We start from the raw sequence: 19,962 nt of genomic DNA, 5'->3' as shown, positions 1-19,962 counted from the left end.
TTGCACATAATTACTCACTTTATACCTCTCGGTAGTTTGAGTGACTTTGCCCTAATTGGCTTTCTCAAGCCCAATTGAGTGTTCAAACAGTGCAAGCAAAATTGGCTCAAGTTGGGTATTACTATCTCTAGGTTTAACCTTCTAATTGGGGCTATCAATCTCTTGAATGCACCCCAATTCCTTGTTAGCCTGAATTTCCTAGACTTAGTCTCTCTTTCTCAAGAAGAGCCTAAGTCAAAAAGGCACAAATCAGTGTTTGCAACCACCAATTTAACAATTAAAGCATGAATCAAGCTAAATATCATTAACCCATAAACATTTAAGCCCTAAAATTGAAGACCCATTAAATACCTACACTAGGGTTGAGCCACAACCCTAGCTAATAGGTTTAGCTACTCATAATCAAAGAGGAAATCAAAGATTGAGATGAAATATAACCCATAAAAAATAATTACAAGAGTAGAATGTAAGATTAATGGTTAACAAAGCTCTAAAATTACTCAAACAAAAAGCAAAAAGTTGTTGTTCACGTGTTCCTCTAACAACAGATACCCTAAAAATATGGAAAAGAACTATTTATACACAGCTAAATTTTCCGGACAAAATTTCCCCTACGGGGAAAATAGGTTGCCTCAGCGCTAGGACTTTCGCGGCCGCGCAAAAGCAAGCGCGGACCGCGGTTCTTCTCTACTGAGCTGAATCTGAACTTGAGTCCGCTGGGAGCGGAAAATCACCCGCCTCAGCGTTCTTTCAACCGCGGCCGCGAAATATGTTCCCGGACCGCGCTTTTTGATTTGAGCTCCAAACTTCATCTCTCTTATTCTTAATTCTGCTGAGGGCGAGAATTTAACCGCGGTCGCGTCAGATGATAGCGCTGTCGCGCAATTTCACCGCGGGCAGCGGTGACTTGTTAAGCTCTAGAACGAGTCTCTGGATCCTCAATCCGCTGAGAGCGGAATTAGGACCGCCTCAGCGGTAGACCCTCCGCGTCCGCTTCTCATTCTTCGCTGTCAGCGCCTTTGATTCAACTTTGAACTTGTACAGGTTTCACTCCTTTATGAGCTGGTTATGACTTTCTTATCTCTTTTTGACCAAACACTGCAAACAGCACAATAAGTTAGTTTTCGGGAATACTTGTACATACTTTTGATCCAAAACCTAACAAAAAGGGAGCATAAATTAGGCTAGAATCCCTAGTTATCAGTGAGTATTATCTCCCCTTTTGTAACAACGCTCGAGTTGTCAAAACCAGACAAGGTACGTGCTTTGGGTACCAATTTATCGTCGGCTTGCATCTCATTTATCACTCTTAGAAGAATGATATTTACAGAGCTACCTGGATCAATCAAAACTCGTTTTACGTTAGTATCATGTACAAGTAAAGATATTACCAGTGCATCATTGTGTGGGATCAACACGCCATCTGCGTCTGCATCATCAAATGTTATACTGTCTTCTTCCAAAACTTGGCGAACTCGCTTCCCGTGGGTAACTGTGATTTTTGACACCTTCTTTGCTGTCGTATATGTTACGTCGTTGACCTCCTCCCCTCCGCTTATGACATTAACTGTTCTTTTTGGTGATGGAGGTTTTGGTGGCTCCTGCCTATTCTTCATATATGCTTGCTTACCCTTCTCACTAAACAATTCGGTTAAGTAACCTTGTTTTAATAAGTGCTCCACTTCACCTTGTAGCAGTCTGCAATTTGCTATTTTGTGACCGTGATCGTTGTGAAACTCGCACCAAAAATCGGGATTTCTTCTGTTTGGGTTCGATCTCATTTCTTTTGGCCACTGCACTTTACCTCCCATGCTTCTTAAAACAGCTACCAACTCAGACATGCTAACATTGAAACTGTAACCACCAATCTTTGCTTTTGAACTTATGTCGTTGTCTCGCGTATCTCGCGTGTCTCGCTCCTTTCTGAACCTGGACGATGAATCTGAATCTCTCTCCCTTGATCTGGAATCATACCTTGGGTTTTCTTATTTCGAACGCGAATCCCTTCCTGCTGGTCTCATATAGGGTTCGTACCTGTTCTTGCCGGACCTTTTTTCAGTATTTGGCCGCCTTGAACTTACCCTTTCATCTCTCCGGGATTGAGTGATAGTGTCTTCTTCTATCCGCAGCTTTGTGTTTTACCTCTTGTAAACATCATTCCAAGTTGTTGCAAGAAATTCTCGTAAGCTTTCTTTGAGTCTCCTCGTGGCTTCTGGGCTTTTTCATTTAAATTACTGGCAAATGCCATTGCCGCCCAATTGTCGGTACACGTGGCAACATCATTCGTTCACGTTGCAATATGTCTACGAATTCCCTGAGTAGCTCCGTATCTCCCTGTTTTATTTTGAAAATGTGTTCCATCCTTTTTTCAACTTTTTGAGCTCCCGAGTGTGCTTTTGTAAATGAATCTGCAAGCTCAGGAAAAGAATTAATGGAATTTTTAGGTAAAAGAGAATACCATGTTAGTGCTCATTTCGTGAGTGTTTCACTGAATTTTTTGACCAGTACTGATTCAATCTCTTGCTTGGTCAAGTCGTTGCCCTTTACGCCAGTTGTAAATGCAGTTACATGATCTCGTGGAACGGTTATTCCATCGTACTTTGGGATATCGAGCATCTTAAACTTTTTCGGAATAGGCAAAGGAGCGGTGCTTGGCTTCCAAGGCTGTTGAGAGTATTTGTCAATATCCACTCCTTTGATTATAAGTGGAACACCAGGTATTTGTTCTATGTGATCGTTCTGCTCCTTGAGCTGTTTCTGCAAAGTTAGTACTAAACTTTGTAAATCAGAATTAATTGGGATACCTGACACTCCATCGCGAGATTCGCTGGGAGTTCCTCCGCTGCCTGAATTAGCGAGTCCTGAGCATGGATTCTCTATGGTTGCGGTGTTGTTTGGAGGCGGAGTTGGTGGTACAGTTGGCAACCCACTAACAAAAGCTTGAAGAGCATTGTTGACCTGTTATGCGATTAATTGCTTCAATGCTGCATCGATAGCTTGATCGTCCTCATGTTGGTCATTCATATGCGATTCAGATCTGTCAGGTGTCCCTTCTTGAGATTGTCGAGGAGAGTTTCGTGGTGAGGGGATTGGAGTTCCATCTCCTTGTTGATTTTGCTGATTCAACTGCTGTTGATTTTGTTGGTTTTGTTAGTTGTTGTCGTTGACGTTTGACATGATTTTTTGGCAAAAGAAGGGATTTGAAAATTGAAAAGATTATCAGATTTCAGGTAACGAAACCAATTTGTTTAACTAAAAAATAGGAATTTCGGTCAAAGCCTATTTTTAGAAGCAGTCGGGTTACTGATAATCAAGAAAAGGAATATTCTTGCAATGAGAAAGGAAAATTAGAGTCTGAAATAGCAAAGTAATCAATGTAAAGCAAAAGTAAATAATTGTATTCCAGTAATAATCAGAACGTATCCATACAAATGACATTTCTCTTCCTTATATAGCCATCTCTAAGTACAACGTCTTTTTCCCTTTATGATCGAGTCATTATGAGCATTAATGACATTAATGAAACGTTATAATTGGCAATCGTAACTGTTTTGTGAAGATTCTATAACGTTTCTAATCATTCATGCTCATTAATTGAAGACCAACGAATCTGTGCTTTTTACTGTCTTGGTTCATTCCACCGGTGTCTCTTTAAATTACTAAAGAGACTCGAGCAACTGTTTCTTCTCGTACTTAGATGTTTTGCTCGTACCTATTAAGAGTCACATCATTTTAAGTACTCTTCTCCAGTTGTCACTTTTCTAATGATCCATGTGTCTTGCCATGTCAGCCACATAATTAATTCCACGTGTAATATTTATTTTTCCCCAATACAATATGCACTTATTTGTCGCTTAGATAAATGTAATCCCTATTTGACCAAAATAAAAGTGATTAGTTAATTATCTTCTTCTTTTTAAAAATCCTATTTAATATAGAAAATTAACAGCAAAGATAATAAAATAATGATCAAATGGATTATCGTAAATGACAAAATTACTTATTTTTAACAAAAGAATCACAAACAACGCAGACGACTCTACTTCTTCCAAAAAGTCTTTGCAAGAATAACCAGCATAAATCATTTCATCAAATTTGTCATAATTCAAATGTGTCTGAGATATCAATAAGTATTGTTAGGAAGAAAACAGTATAGAAAATTATTATTTTTCTCATACATTTTTAAACTAAGAGTAAAATTGTAAACAAAATTGTATCCGACTTAAAATCAAACAAATATTTTTATTATACATTATATTCTATTCATCTAAAGGGGACACTTGGAGCAACGGTAAAGTTGTCTCTGCGTAACCTACAGGTTACTTGTTCGAGCCGTGGAAGCAATCACTAATGCTTGTATTAGGATATGTTATCTATATCACACCTCTTTAAGGTGCAGCCCTTCCCGGACCCTGCGTTAATGCAGAATACTTTTATGCACCAAGCTTCCTTTTTTTATATTCTATCAGTCTATTTAACCATGTGATGAACTAAATATTTGCCAAGAAAAGTATATGCATTTAATAATAAAAAAGTATGCACCCTACTATTATTCATGTATTATAATTTCGGCATAACTTTATTAAACCAAACGACCCTTATTGGTAAATATAAAACAACATTATTTTATACACATACTTCCACAAATCATCCGAAACAGAAGAAAAAAAAATTAAAATAAGGAAATGAAATTTTTTGGGGTAACTACAAAAGCCATTCTATATGCAGAAAATAAATTTTTGGGTAATCGACCAATCTAATATAAGAAATAATAGTTTCAACAACATTTTTTTTTTAATTTTCTATTGGAAGTACCATTTAATACAATTATGTGATTAGTCAAATATTACTTGCGTGTATGACTTAAAATTAAGGTCCACATAGCACAATAAAAAAGCCAAGATGCAACCTTTTTGACAATTTTCATTAAGCCAAGTGGCAATGATTAATTTCCTTTCTATTTGAAAATTGAAAAATAAATTAAAGGACGAAGTTTCAATTAAATATTTGACATATATATTTTATTTACAGAATTAAGCCGGCAGAGGACGGCTAAGTTAATTAGCCTATCAAAATGACAAATAAACTTGTCATTTTTCAGGTTTAAAAGGGAGGCAACCAAATTAAAATTTTCCATGCACAAATTAAACTGAGTTTTTGCATTTTGAGAAAGAAGCTATGGGCTCATCTTTCAGTTGTTGTGGAGATGAAAAGGTTGAAGAAGGGTATGTACTAACCAAAAACTCTTTTTTTAATCCCGTCCTGAGAGGCGAATTCAAGATTTAGAATTTCAAAATAATTTCATATATTCTGTTTACATATATATTTTTTTATATTTTATATAGTTCGAGCCAAGAGCAAGACGTTTTGTAAATGGTTTTCTTTGATCTTTTTAAAACCATTTGTTGTTGCATATAACTTCTTTTTTGCATGTAAATAATATTTTTACATTTCTCTACTGATATATACATAATTTGAGGCAAGAGCCATATCAGGTGACATTTTGTGAAGGATTTCTTTAATCTTGTTGAAACCATTTCTTGCTGCATATGACATTTTTTTTTATGTTTTAAAAATTTATGTCGAAGGGGAGCCTTGGAGCAATGGTAAAGTTGTCTCCGTTTGACCTATAGGTTAAGTGTTCGAGCCGTGAAAGCAGCTACTAATATTTGTATTAGGGTAGGCTATCTACATGTATTAGGGTAGGCTATCTACATCACACCTCCGTTGGAGTGCGACCATTCCCTGGATCCTGCATAAATGTGGGATACGTCGGGCAATCGAAGGGGAGTCTTGGAGCAACGGTTAAGTTGTCTCCATAAGACCTATAGATTACGGGTTCGAACCATGAAAGTAGCCACTAATATTTATATTAGGGTAGTCTATCTATGTCACACCCCTTTGGAGTGCGGCTTATTCCCAGCCCTGCGCAAATGCGGGATACTTTGTGCACCTGACTGCCTTTTTTTAAAAAAAAAAAATTGTGCCAACTTACATAAGTAAAATGTGAATTGATTGGGATTTTTGTAGGCCAAACAATGAAATGGGTGGTGGAAATTCTTGGAGAATATTCACATACAAGGAATTATATGCAGCAACAAATGGATTCAGTGAGAATAACAAACTTGGAGAAGGAGGTTTTGGCAGTGTCTATTGGGGTAAAACCTCTGATGGTCTTCAGGTAATAAATAAATAATTAGCTTCTTAATTATTACATTATTAATAATCAATATATTCAAACTCCCCAACATATAATTTCAAAAGTGTATGGATGATTTAACAAATTAAAGAAGAGGAATTCAATATTTTACTTTGAAGCATATACTTTGGTCATGCCTCTGTTGTAAAATGGTAGTCCTATTTCTTTTCTCATTAATTAAATGAACTACCTTTGTCTAATAATATTTTAAAAATTATTTCATCATTGGAATGAGAGAAGATACCAAGTAAAACATTCGTTTTCAATTATCATTTTTTTTTAATTTTTTCTAAAGATAAATTGACTTTTATCATATCGCTAAGTTCTGCGCACTAAATTTTCGCTATGCGAGAGGTATGATGAAAGATCGAACCATATTGTCTCTATTGTATATGGTCCTTCCTTACATTTCCGCTATGTATGAGATATGAGGAAGAGTCAAATCACATTGTGTTTATTGTATACAGTCTTACGTTATATTCCTGCCAGAGGTCATAATTATAGAATTTTTGTATTGCAGATAGCAGTTAAGAAGCTAAAATCAATGAATTCCAAAGCAGAAATGGAATTTGCTGTGGAAGTTGAAGTGCTCGGGAGGGTTAGACACAAAAATTTGTTAGGTCTAAGAGGCTATTGTGCTGGGAATGAACAAAGGTTAATTGTGTATGATTATATGCCAAATCTGAGTTTACTCTCACATTTACATGGTCATTTATCTAAAGAAGTTCAATTGGATTGGAAGAAAAGAATGAAAGTTGCTATTGGCTCTGCAGAAGGTCTCTTGTAAGTTTCTTTAATTACTACTCCTTTTAGCACTTGTATTTCGGGCAGCCCGGTACACAAAGCATTTCCCGTTTACATAGGGTCCGAGAGAGGGTCACGTTCCAAGGGTATAATGTAGACAGCCTACCCTAATACGAGTATTAGTGGTTGCTTCCACGGCTCGAACCTCTGACTTATAGTGGTTGCTTCTCTCTCTTTATTTACTACTCCTTTTAGGACTCGTACATCGGGCAATCCAGTACACAAAATATCTTCTGTTCATGTAAAGTCCGGAAAGAGCCAATCTCAAAGGTGTGATGTAGACAGCCCACCCTAATGCAAGCATTAGTGGCTGCTTCCACGGTTCGAACCCGTGACTTATAAGTCACACGGAGACAACTTTACCGTTGCTCTAAGGCTCCAACTTTACTTGTACCTCATGAAGTAGAAATTGTACCTTATTTAAATATTTTATACATAAGGAACAACTATAAAGTTGTCTCCTTGTGACCTATAAGTACGAGTTCGAGCCGTGAAAGCAGCCACTAATACTCACATCAAGGTAGATTGTTTATACCATACCCCTTCAGTTGCGTCCCTTTCCTAAACCCTGTGTGAATGTGAGACGCTTTTTGTACCGGACTGCTTTTTTTAGTGTGTATAGTCATAACAAATACTCATATATGTATGTTTTGCTATAGGTATTTGCATCATGAGGTTACACCCCATATCATTCACAGAGATATCAAAGCTAGTAATGTTCTCTTGGATTCAAACTTTGAGCCATTAGTTGCTGATTTTGGTTTTGCAAAATTAATCCCTGAAGGGGTTAGTCACATGACGACACGTGTCAAAGGAACATTGGGATATCTAGCACCAGAATATGCTATGTGGGGTAAAGTCTCTGAAAGTTGTGATGTCTATAGTTTTGGAATTCTTCTCCTTGAGTTAATCACAGGGAGAAAACCAATTGAAAAACTTCCAAATGGTATTAAAAGAACAATTACAGAATGGGTTGAAGCAATGATAGCTAAAGAAAAATTTAAGGATCTTGTTGATCCTAAATTAAAGGGAAATTTCGATGAGTTTCAGTTGAAACAGTCGATTCGTGTAGCAGCGTTATGTGTTCAGAGCGAGCCTGATAAACGACCGACTATGAAAGAAGTTGTAAGTATATTGAAAGGAAAAGAGATGAATTTTGTGAAGGTAAATCAAAATTTGAGAATTCAAAGTGTTAAATATGGAGATGATTTAATGGCTATGGATCAAGATGATGAATCAAATGATGAAAGTAGTGATCAAGGGAATGAAAGTAGTGTTTATGGTGTGTTTGGTGCTATGGAAATGCAAAAAATGCAAGATCCTTACAAACGTTTTGGAGAGAAATAAGGTGTGAGAAGTCGGATGAAAACAGTCGTTCGTTTGTGATTTAACTACACAGTGTTTGGGTGCGATTAAGTTGATCTGAACACCATTATCGTCCAGAAAGAAATTTAATTACATGATATGTTATTTTAAGCTATTAATGACATTCCAATGCACAATGTCGAGGAATTAAACTTTTGAGGGCTATTTAGGTATTAATTCTTTTCTTGAGTTTTTATGTAATTTTTCTAATGTAAGACAATGGAGCTACGAGCCCTTTTTGTTATATAGATATATATGTGTTGATGTTAAGCATACTTATATCTTCACTTTATTTTTTAAATATAATACAATGTGTGTCAAAGTCAATTCCGCTCGACCCGACCCGAAACCAATTACAGAATCAGATTATCCATTAGCGCACGAGTGATACTACGTAAATAAATTCTTAATCAGAGTCTAATTACTCTTTCAAATCATCAATTTTTATTTTAGAAATTAGATCTAAAATCTTTAATTCTCCCTCTTAAATCTCATGATTTATGGTTTAAATTCAATCGAAATTGGGTGTAATAATGTACAAGTGATACATAATCATTACCTTGTAGTTTTAGTTCCTTTTCTAGTCCAACTTGTGAGCCCTCTTCTCAAAATTTTGCCAAAAATGGCTGCTATCACGAGTTCACTATTCATTATATATAGAGAAATTTTTATAAAGCACTACCTTTTAGTAGTAATTAGTCATCTATAGATATCATTTGCTATATTACGGATTATAGATACCTTTTATGGGGTTATAAGATGTATTTGATGTATTTAAGCTATTGTATTCATGAATACAGTAGCAAAAATAGGCGTGAATCAGGGAAGTCCAGCTAATCAGTTGTTGTATTCGAGTGTATTCGACTGTATTCATGGAGTGAAACATGGGATTACAGCTGGACAGATTATTGTATTCGACTGTATTCGCGGCGTGAAATAGGGGATTACACTGTTTTTAAAACAGAAAGTGAATCAATTAACATAATAGACTCCTAATATAACTCAACAAACTCAATTACAACACACAAATTTTGTATTTTCAGTTATAAAAAAGATTCTCAACCGAAAAATACCCCAAAAATATAGCAATCTTCAGAGAAATTATATAATACATCTGAATACATAAATTATATTAATTAAAAAAACATGAATACATTCATGGCATATAGCGAGACAGCGAATACAATGAAATACATAGAAAAAAAGACAGCGAATATAATGAAATACATGGAATACAACGAGATACATTGAATTACAATGGAAAAAAAGACAATGAATACGATGAAATACATAAAAATACAGCGTGATACATTGAAAATACATTGAAATATATTAACAGAAAATCAAGTTGTTCAACCCCAAAATCAGTCGTCTTTGTTCAAAAGTATCCCTCTACAAAATCTTGGAAGTTCAAAGGGGGTTCTCTCAGCATATAAAGCATGCCCTTGCTTGTCAAGGTTAAGGTTTTCTTGTATTTAAGCCATTCTAAGTTGTTGGATTCTCGCAAACCTTCTCCACCACCAGGATTTAAGAGGTTGGCACTTAAGACTGAAGTTTGAATAGCTGTGAACACTTGCAATATGTCAGACTTCTGTGGATTCCACTTGTCTTGAACACCGCAGTACCAGTTAGTCACCGAGATCCCATATTCCAACAGGCTAAGTGAAACCTTGCCCTTTGGGTCCAAGTACGGATTCAAGTCAAGGTCATAAGAATGGTAGTGAATCCTTGGAGGACAATTAGGGTAATTTCTTGGAAAAAGTATGTCGAAGAAGAAGAGGCCACGGGCATAAGGTGTATCCAGTGGACCAACTGTGACTGCTCTCATAAGATCAATCCCATAAGACCTAACAAGAAAGAAGACACGGTTGTCACCGCCGGCGGAGAAGAGAAATTTTAATGGGAGGGGGAAGAGAATGGGATGTATCAAAGTAGAGAGAGAAAGAAAATAATATAACTGATTAGCGTATTTAGTGGCTTAGGGCTAGAAAGTAACCAAAATTAAATTTTTTGCTATAAACCTTAAAAGGTATCTATAGAATATAATTTTTTTAAATGGTATTTATTTAAAATAAATAAGGTGTTTACCTTTGCTATAGGAGGTAAAAATTCCTTATATATATTTGGCCATTTCCGTAATTTCGGCCCAACTATTACTATAGCTATCCAGACCCAAACCAAAAAACAGTGATTTGCACAAATAGGATCATTTGGTACTATCATTTAAATTTTGACCACATAAGAAAAGTCTGGTCAGAATTTTGAAGTATGTTGGTCAGAATATCTCTGGAATATCTTACGGTTATTCGTCAGAATTCTGTCGGTTGCATAATTTTGGGAGAAATTCAAGAATAGCCAGATTTATAAGTGGTTATTCAAAAATAGTCACAGTTTCAAAAGTAATCGAAATTTAGTCACTTTTCATGTAATATAAATCTGAACAAAACATTGTTAATCCAGGAAATACTCCAGCATAATATATTGGAGTTCCAGCATAAGTATACTGGAACTCCAGCATAATATACTGGAGTTCTAGTATAATATACTGGTCCAGTATAATATGCTGGAAGTTCATATATAGGTGCTCCAATCTCCAGTATATTATGTTGGACTTTCCGCGTGTTGGAGTTCCAGCATAATATGCTGGAAGTTCATACACCGGTGCACCGATCTCCAGTATATTATGCTAGACCGGTCGCTATTGCAGCAAAATAATGGCTATTTTCAATGTCTTTGCAAATGCTGACTATTTTTGAATGACCCGTCCGAAAATTGGCTAGCCCGTGCTATTTTAACCATAATTTTAGAAGTTATGGTGATCATTATAAAATCTGGCAGTTGCCATATTTTTGTGCTATTAGCCACGAAAATACTGACCGATCACTAAATTTTTTCATATTGTGTTCTAGTGATCATCAGGATTCTCGATACTTTAAAACTCTTGCCAGTGTACTTTAAAATTCTAATATGAGACTATTTTCTTAAAACTTTTTTTAACAGGGTCAAAATATAAATAATAGATTTTAAGAGGTTCATCTGGCGTAATTTCACCAAAACAGTAAGTGAGAAAGGATGTACTTTTAGGGATCGTTTGGCTGGGAAATAATTTATCTCATGAGCAATTATCCCGTAATTGTTATCTCGCCTTCCATAGCGATAATAATAACGCTACAATTTCGGAATAACTAATTTTCGGGTTATACCACAATTTTATCCCAACTAAACGTGGGATAAATTCATCTCAAATTTACTTCCGAAATTAATTATTCCTTAGTCTTTTGGTAATGAAACTCATCATTTTTGTGCCTAATGCACAAAACCAATATCAAGAAACTATTAATTATGAGTATTAAAACTTTCCATTATGATTTCATTATTTTTAGAAATTAGAAAGGGATGAACATAGGTAAAGAGAGCTTTCTGTACGACTCATTAAAGTGAAACAGAGTACTGTACTCTAATTACAAGTTCAATATTTAATTGTATGCCAAAAGATCTTGAGATTAATTTAATAATGGATAAATCATTTTTACATGAAAATTTTGTTCCTTGTAATTATTCTTAGAATCTAGCTAATTCAATGTACTTGACACCCTTCTTTCTGTCCCTCATGATAATTTATTCTAAATCTTCAATTTATTTCCTTTTATTTGTTACTGCACGTTTTTTTAATTGTTAATTAAGAATTCATCCTACTTAAATCACATCATTTGGAATTAGATTTTACTGAAAGAAAGAATTGTTCATTTGCCTAATTTCATGAGGTAAGTTATAATTTCTTCCTTCTTCTCTTCCCCCTTCCCCCCACCCACCCCCAACCAAACATGATCATAGTAGATGAGTAAAAAAATAGCTCGACGCCAGAATAAAAAAATAATAATACCTTTTTATGATTTATTTTATGGATCTTTAACGTAATCAATGTATGTTTTTACTTGTTAAACTGTTATATTTCAACTGTATCGTACAATCACGCTTTATTGATTTAATGATCAGTAAACAATATTTAGTGGCGGAACCAGAAAATCAAATAAGGTTATTCGAAAATATGTCAAGAATGTTATATTTCATGATTTTTTAATTTACAAAGTAAAATTCCCAGTAAAGTGAATATTGATTTGAAGTAAAGTCTCTGCCACATCCATAATAATTGGGAAATGCTAATGATTGTACAGTTAGCTGTTGTTTCAAACTGCCATATATATAATTACACAATCATCATTATTTTTTCCAGTTATTTATGTATTTTAATTTTTACTTTTCTCTTGGTGAGGAATTATAATGCTGTTGTTAGAACATAGTATAATTATTTTAAAGTGGTGTTAGGTCTTAAAATATACTTTAGATTGCATGACACTATGATGAGACCAAGAGGTACGTGTCAAACTTTAAAACAATTTGTTTATTTAATTCCAAGCATGTAGGGAAAGTTTATTAGATTTTGGCAATGTGGATAATAAGCAATAATAAGGGAGCCTTAAATGAACGGTAAAATTGTTTCTGTGTGGCCTATAGATCATGACTGGTTCGAGTCGTAAAAGCAGCCACTAATACTTGCGTTAGGGTAGGTTGTCTTCATCACACCCAGTATAGCTCTTCCCCGATCCTGCGTGAATGCGAATTACTTTATGCACCGAGCTGCCCTGTCAATTATCCCTTATCTTTTATTCATTCTCTAATTTAGTAGCCACAACTTTCCCTACCAAACTATATGAGTAAAAAATTAAATAAATATTATTCCCTTTATAGTTTACCATATCAGAAAGGAATGATAGGCCATGTACCAAACTTATGAAACAAGAGAAATCAAATACAAAATACCTTTACCTTTGCTTATCCCTCAAAGCACCCAACCATATAACACTTAATTTCATATCCAAAAGTTACATTACTTTTTTTTCCAATGCTTCTTGGAAAAGAATAATTGAATGAGCTAAAGTGGTCACACTAAACCCCCACCCCCACCCCCACCCCACCCCAAACTCAACAACAAGTTCTAATAAATACTAATAATTCAAATGTCTCTTGCACAAGTTTTCCTACTTACTATTTGTTCATTCATTGTGTAAATTGAAAGAAGAGATAAAATCCAAGAAAATGGTTATTTCAAGTACTAAACCTACAAAAATTCTTGTAGGAATTTCTTTGAATGTTGAGGAAAGTAAAGAAATTCTTGCTTGGGCAATTAGAGTTTTAGCCAATCCTAATGATACCATTATAGCACTACACATTGTTGGTGAGTTTTCTCTTCAACTATGGCCATAATTTTAATTTGTACACTTAATTATCCATTAATATTTGTATTAGGGTAGACTGTCGGTATTATATCCCTCGAGGTGCGACCGTTTTTCAGACCATGCGTGAACACGGAATGCTTTATGCATCAGGCTGCCCTGTCGACCTTTTCTTTTGTGATCTTTCTTGATATTTTATATGTGACCCTTTGGAGAATGACATTTTTGGATTTTATTTTTACATACGTGTTAGGGAAATAATCTTTTGTCTTTTCTTCAACTGTTTTTAGTGCTAAACCAAACAAAAAAAAAAAAAGAAGAAGATAAAAAGACATAAAAATAATAGAGGGAAGACCAATAAGAAGGAGGAATCTTGATTTTTATACATCTCTTTGTAGAATATATTCAACTCTGTCATATGTAGCAATATTAGCTGCTATTCTTCAAGTTAGTAATATTCAAATTTTCCAAAAATGTAGCTTCTAATTGATAGTTCTTGAAGCTTGTATAAAATGACTTACTTGGTTTTTTTTGTTTTTTTTTTTTTTTTTTTTTTTTTTTTTTTTTTTTGCATTGTGAAACAGTGGCAGGAGAGAAAAGCAAGAGATTTGGTGATCAAAGGAAAGAAGAAACCAAGAAATGGCAGTCTGTATCAAAAAATCAAACTCAAATTCGACAGGCAAAAGCATTTGTTATTTCTATGATGGGAGAATTTACAAAAACATGTCAATCTAAACAGGTAAAATTACTAGAATTCTTCAAAAAAAAACTTTGTTGCATTACAAGTTATACGCCGAGGATTTATCGGAAACAGTCTCTCTATCTTCACAAGGTAGGGATAACATCTGCGTACACACTACCCTCCCCAGACCCCACTTGTGGGATACACCGGATTTTTTGTTGTTGTTGCATTACAAGTATGTCGAGGGTCTATCGGAAATAGTTTTTCTATTTTCACAAAGTAAGGATAAGGTTTGGATACACACTAACCTCCTCAAGCCTCACTTGTAGGATTATACGGGGGTTTTGTTATTGTTGTTGTTGCATTACAAGTTATATGCAATCTATCTCAGTTATTTATATTACAAATTACTACATCTTAATTCCAAACAAGTCAGGTCGATTAATACTAATTCTCACTGTTCGTGTTGTTCCACTTAAGCTCATCTTAATCCGATATTATATAATTAATGTCTATGACATTTATATTAATTTTCTTGAATTTTTCAGGTAGGTTTAGAGGCTAGAGTTGGTTTTAGTTCTAATGCAGGAAGAGGTTTAATTAAAGAAGCTAAAAGCATTCCAGCTGATTATCTTCTCATTGGTGGAAAAAAGAATAATAAAACTTGCAGGTAATTAAGTATTTACTTAAAATTAGGAATAACTATTTTTTATATCTTATAGTTTATTCTGACTTAAATTTTTTTTTTGTCAATCTTCAAATCAGATATCCATTCACAATTGCAAAGTATTGTTGTGAAAGAGTTCCAGATAATTGTTCATTAGTTGTGGTAGCTAGAAAATCAGGACAAACACCACATAACTTTCAATCCAATTCCATTCGTGTCCAAGGTAATACAAATTCCTATCCACAAATATCGGGTTAATTTCACGTAAGGTCACTAAACTTTTGTTTACTTAACAGTAAAGTGATGACAAAACTATCTTTGTCACGTTAAAGTAACTGAACTACTATTAACTATAACAGTAAAATCACAAAATTTTACCAACTGTAACGGTAAAGTTGCCTTGATCAATTTGGTAGATTTAGTCGTTACAGCGGGTAAAATTCAGTAATTTTACTATTATAGTACTTTAACGTGATAAAAAATAATTTTATAATTTTACTGTTATAGTGGATAAAGTTCGAGTATACTTTAATGTGACCAGAAAACATGGTCACAACTTTGTAATTTTACTATTGCAATACTGAATAAAGTTCAGTGAGCATACGTGAAATTAACTTCATGAACATTTTTAGTCCAATTCATGATAACATTACTTACATAGCCAAAATGTTGCAGAAAATCATCAACCTAGTTCAAGATGGCCTAAAGAAAACAACTCTCCTTCTTCAAATAAGCAAATTATTACAAGAAGTTCACCAAAAACTGTACTAAATGGTTGTGAAGGAGAAGAAGATAGTTCAAGTTTTGGAGAATCTTCAATTACTAAATCTTCATCATCAGTTTCAAGCCAATCCAGAGTACAACAAGAATATTTCAAGAAGCCAATGTCTCCGTTGAGGCGAATTTCGTCGTTTCTACGTTCGCCTTTTGATTCGAGCTCGAGGAAGAAGAGTGCAAGTTTTCAGCATAAGGAAAAACAACATCCTCCATTGAAGTGTTTTAGCTATGAGGAGATTGCATGTTCTACAAACTATTTTCATCCAGGTTTGTACAGTTAAACCTTTCTATAACATTCTCGTTTGTTCCGATATTTTTTAGCTGATATAGTAAAGTACGTTATAGAGAACATATATCATAATATAACATGAAAAATGCTATTCTAAAAGATGAATGTTAGAGAGGCCTAACTGTATATATCTTCATGTCTCAAACTAAGGTTTTCTATTGCCAAAAATAAAGAAGAATGTAAAATTGTCAAAAGCACCCCTGAAGTTTTATGAAATATAAGCAAGTTCCCTTAGTTGTTGCTTTATTTTGCTAACCCCCTCTCCAAAGTTAATAAAATACTATATTATACTCCCAACTTACAACTTGTTTGGAAGATTGTTATCCGTCGTTTCATAATATATCGTATTGTAATGTATTCGATTGCAATTTATTGTTCTGTGAATATAATTTAATAAATTGTACCATTTGATGTGGTTTATTAATGAAAAATATAACCTAAATAGCCGCTCAACTAATCTCTTAAACTAAAAATAGCCGACGGATATACAATACATGTATAATTTATGTATAGTATATGTATAACTGTATATAATCAATGTATAGTCTATGTCTACCGGTTAGAAAAAATAAACATTGAATTTGGTCGGCTATTTGTTTAACAATCCCAATGTATCATATTGTACGATAACGAATAAGCTTACTAAAATGACATTAACTGTTGTAAATTTTAGATTTATTATTACTCAAAAAAATTAATTTATTTTCTCTTTTTCTTGTTGTAGATAATTTAGTAGGACAAGGAGGATATTCAGATGTATACAGAGGAGATCTTGAAGATGGAAGAAAAATTGCAGTAAAGAGATTAGCAAAGGACAGCAATAATATGAACAAAGAAAAAGAATTTCTAATGGAATTAGGTGTAATTAGTCATGTTAATCATCCAAATACAGCAAGTTTAGTTGGTTATTGCATTGAAAATGGCTTCTATCTCATCTTCAAATTCTATCCCAATGGTACTCTCTCTTCTGCATTACATGGTAAGCCTTGAATTGGCGCAATTGGATTTAGCTTATATACACTATAGTATAAAAATATTTTAATAATATCAGTATATTTTAACTTATTGTATGAAGTAATATACGTAATTTTTCAGGTTATGCCTTAATCTCATTTACCATGATCGGTTACATGTATATCTTTTAGTTGTCCTAAAAAAGGGCAGCTTGGTGCACTAAGCTCCCGCTATACGCGTGGTAAGGGGAAGGGCTGGACCACAAGGGTCTATTGTACACAACCTTACCCTGCATTTATGCAAGAGGCTGTCTCCACGTCTCGAGCCCGTGACCTCCTGGTCATATGGAAGCAACTTTATAGTCACGCCAAGGCTCCCCTTTTATCTTTTAGTTGACCTAATTGTAGTAGAAATAGTATCAGTATATAAAAATTAAAATCTTCACATTGTCACACATATCTCTCAATGTTTTGAAATTTTACTAATGATTTCACTTACCAAATGAATTTAGTAGTAAAAGTAGATTTTTCTTTTAATTGTTTGTTTTTTCACATTTTTTTCTTTGCAGGAAAATCAAACAAGGCACTAGAATGGCCAATGAGATATAAAATTGCACTTGGAATTGCAAGAGGTTTACATTATCTTCACAAATGTTGCAAACATCGTATAATACATCGCGATATTAAAGCCTCAAATGTTTTATTAGGACCAGATTACGAGCCTCAGGTATCACTAACGAAACAAGTTTTTATAATTTTGTTCAGGGTTGTCTGTATTTCTGCTAACTCTTCTGCCTGCATGAAAGTTTAGAAGAAGGAATGAAATCAAATTATTATTTTTTTTTATTGCTATTATTTTTCGTCGTCCTTTCTCTTTTTCGAATGATTATTTAGAGTACTAGATTTTTTTTTTTTCAATTTTGACCAGATATCAGATTTTGGGCTAGCAAAATGGCTACCAAATAAATGGACACACCATGCTGTAATTCCAATTGAAGGCACATTTGGATATTTAGCACCAGAATATTTCATGCATGGAATTGTGGATGAAAAAATTGATGTTTTTGCTTTTGGAATTCTTCTTCTGGAAATTATCACTGGGAGAAGGCCTGTGGACTCATCAAGACAAAATCTACTTTTATGGGTAAATATAAAGCACATATTTTAATTATTATTTATTTTTTATTTTACTTATATTTCATTCGGGAGGCGCGTGTTGGAGCAACGGTAAAGTTGTCTCCATGCATGTGACCTATAGGTCACGGGTTCGAGCCGCTGAAGCAGCCACTAATGCTTGCATTAAAGTAGGTTATCCACATCCCAAGGGCAACCCTTCCCCGAACCATGCGTGAATGCAAGCTGCTTTGTGTGGCGGACCGCACTTTTTTTACCATTTGGAATTTTTGAAACATTTAAGGAAAAAGACAACAAAATTTTGGACTATGGTCCATAAGATTTAACAATGATATTGCTCCCAAAAATATCCCATTTTGTATGTCTTTTCCAATGAACATAAATAAGCATGTGTAAGATGGATATGAAAATGACTTGTGATCTAAGGGGCTAGGAAAAATCTAGAAAATTATCTTATTAGATAAAATTTTAAAAAATATATTTAAAGATGATAAAAATATTGTATTTCATGTTATTGTAGTTTGTTAAATAAATTTTATTAATTAATTGCTAAAAAATATTTTAGGCGACACCGTTGATGGAAGCTGGAAAATTGATAGAATTAGCAGATCCAAAGTTGGAGGATGAGTTTGATATGGATGAATTGCATAAGATGGTTCTCACAGCTTCATATTGTGTAAGACAATCCTCAATATGGCGCCCATCTATGACCGAGGTAAAATACTATTCGTCTATTCATAATATTCAATTGAGACAAAAAAATATTAATAAAATATTATGATCGGTTAAATAAATTTTTAAAAGGAGAGCCTTGGCGTAACTGGTAAAGTTGTTGTCATGTGACTAGGAGATCACGGGTTCGATCCGTGGAAATAGCCTCGTGCAGCAGAGTAAGACTGCGTACAATAGATCTTGTGGCCCAGCCCTTTCCCGGACCCCGTGCGTAGCGGAAGCTTAGTGCACCGGACTGCCCTTTATATGAATTTTTAGAAGGGGAGCCTTGGAGCAATTTATCTCTGAGTGACCTATAGGTCATGGGTTCAAGCCGTGGAAGCAGCCACTAATGCTTGCATTAGGGTAGACTGTCTATATCACGCCTTTTGCGATGCGGCCTTTTCACGGAACCTTTCTGAACACGAGATACTTTGCGCACCGAGCTGTCCTTTTTTATATGAATTCTTACCGACAATGTCGCTTCAGTAAAAAAAAAACATATGAATGCTTGTTTTTAATTTTTTTTTAATTTTTTTTTGTTTTACTTGATTTGCGTAGGTGTTAGAGTTGTTGAGATATGGGGATGATTCTGAAGCAGCAAGAAGTTGGAGAATACCAAAATTTACAAGTGATGAAGTTGATGATTACTCAATGGTTTTTGGATATGATCTTCCTTCTGATTTAATTTTGGAAGACCTTTTCTAAATTATTTTTCCATAATGTAGAATTAAATTTTTTTTCTTTTTTCTTAGAGTTTCCACTTAAACAAATTATTATGTATAGGTTATTATGACATTCATAGGACACATATATAGGTTTTTGTGTTAGCCTTTTGTTAAGGGAATTACAAAATGCTGTGTAGTTTATTAATAATCAGACTAAAGGAATTTTTTATCTTATTATTAATTTCATATGGTACTTTTTAAATTTTGATTCTATCATTTATCAATTACCTTTGTGTCATTATTGTGTCATTTACTTTGGTTTCTCCAAGTCTCTGTTTTTTTTCTTTTCAAACAAAACTACAATGTTTTGGCTAAATCAAATAAGAAAATTTCGGAATATTTTTGCGCTTATTGGATCATGCCTAAAATAATACACGATAAATGAAATGATTTCGTTAAATGTCGCACTTCAGCTAATA

At 34.2% G+C, this 19,962-nt stretch overlaps 3 protein-coding genes across 6 annotated transcripts; 2 read left to right on the top strand and 1 right to left on the bottom strand.

Moving 5' to 3' along the window:
* Positions 1,885–8,587, top strand: LOC109234940 (PTI1-like tyrosine-protein kinase At3g15890). The gene is made up of 7 exons (XM_019400980.1): positions 1,885–2,014; positions 2,790–2,917; positions 2,997–3,149; positions 5,170–5,225; positions 6,031–6,181; positions 6,720–6,982; positions 7,663–8,587. The coding sequence occupies exons 1-7, from the start codon at positions 1,885–1,887 to the stop codon at positions 8,348–8,350; spliced, it is 1,569 nt and encodes a 522-aa protein (XP_019256525.1). The 3' UTR covers positions 8,351–8,587.
* LOC109234939 (putative ubiquitin-conjugating enzyme E2 38) lies at positions 9,747–10,196 on the bottom strand. The gene has a single exon (XM_019400979.1). It carries the CDS (start codon positions 10,194–10,196, stop codon positions 9,747–9,749), a length of 450 nt encoding a protein of 149 aa, XP_019256524.1.
* LOC109234626 (probable receptor-like serine/threonine-protein kinase At5g57670) lies at positions 13,433–19,717 on the top strand. Of its 4 annotated transcripts, XM_019400694.1 has the most exons (11): positions 13,433–13,604; positions 14,187–14,341; positions 14,833–14,954; positions 15,050–15,174; positions 15,627–15,995; positions 16,742–16,996; positions 17,540–17,697; positions 17,899–18,114; positions 18,670–18,819; positions 18,952–18,994; positions 19,377–19,561. In XM_019400694.1, exons 1-11 carry the CDS (start codon positions 13,466–13,468, stop codon positions 19,403–19,405), a joined length of 1,761 nt encoding a protein of 586 aa, XP_019256239.1. In that variant the 5' UTR covers positions 13,433–13,465; the 3' UTR covers positions 19,406–19,561. The 4 variants fall into 4 exon arrangements, with proteins under 4 accessions (XP_019256239.1, XP_019256241.1, XP_019256238.1 ...); XM_019400693.1 differs by lacking the exon at positions 18,952–18,994 and having other exon boundaries at positions 13,434–13,604; positions 19,377–19,717; XM_019400695.1 differs by lacking the exons at positions 13,433–13,604; positions 18,952–18,994 and adding an exon at positions 13,944–14,049 and having other exon boundaries at positions 19,377–19,717.

The sequence above is a fragment of the Nicotiana attenuata genome, chromosome 11 (genome assembly GCF_001879085.1).
Source record: "Nicotiana attenuata strain UT chromosome 11, NIATTr2, whole genome shotgun sequence".
In the NCBI taxonomy this organism is placed as follows: Eukaryota; Viridiplantae; Streptophyta; class Magnoliopsida; order Solanales; family Solanaceae; genus Nicotiana; species Nicotiana attenuata.
This window is presented reverse-complemented; position numbering and strand designations above follow the sequence as displayed.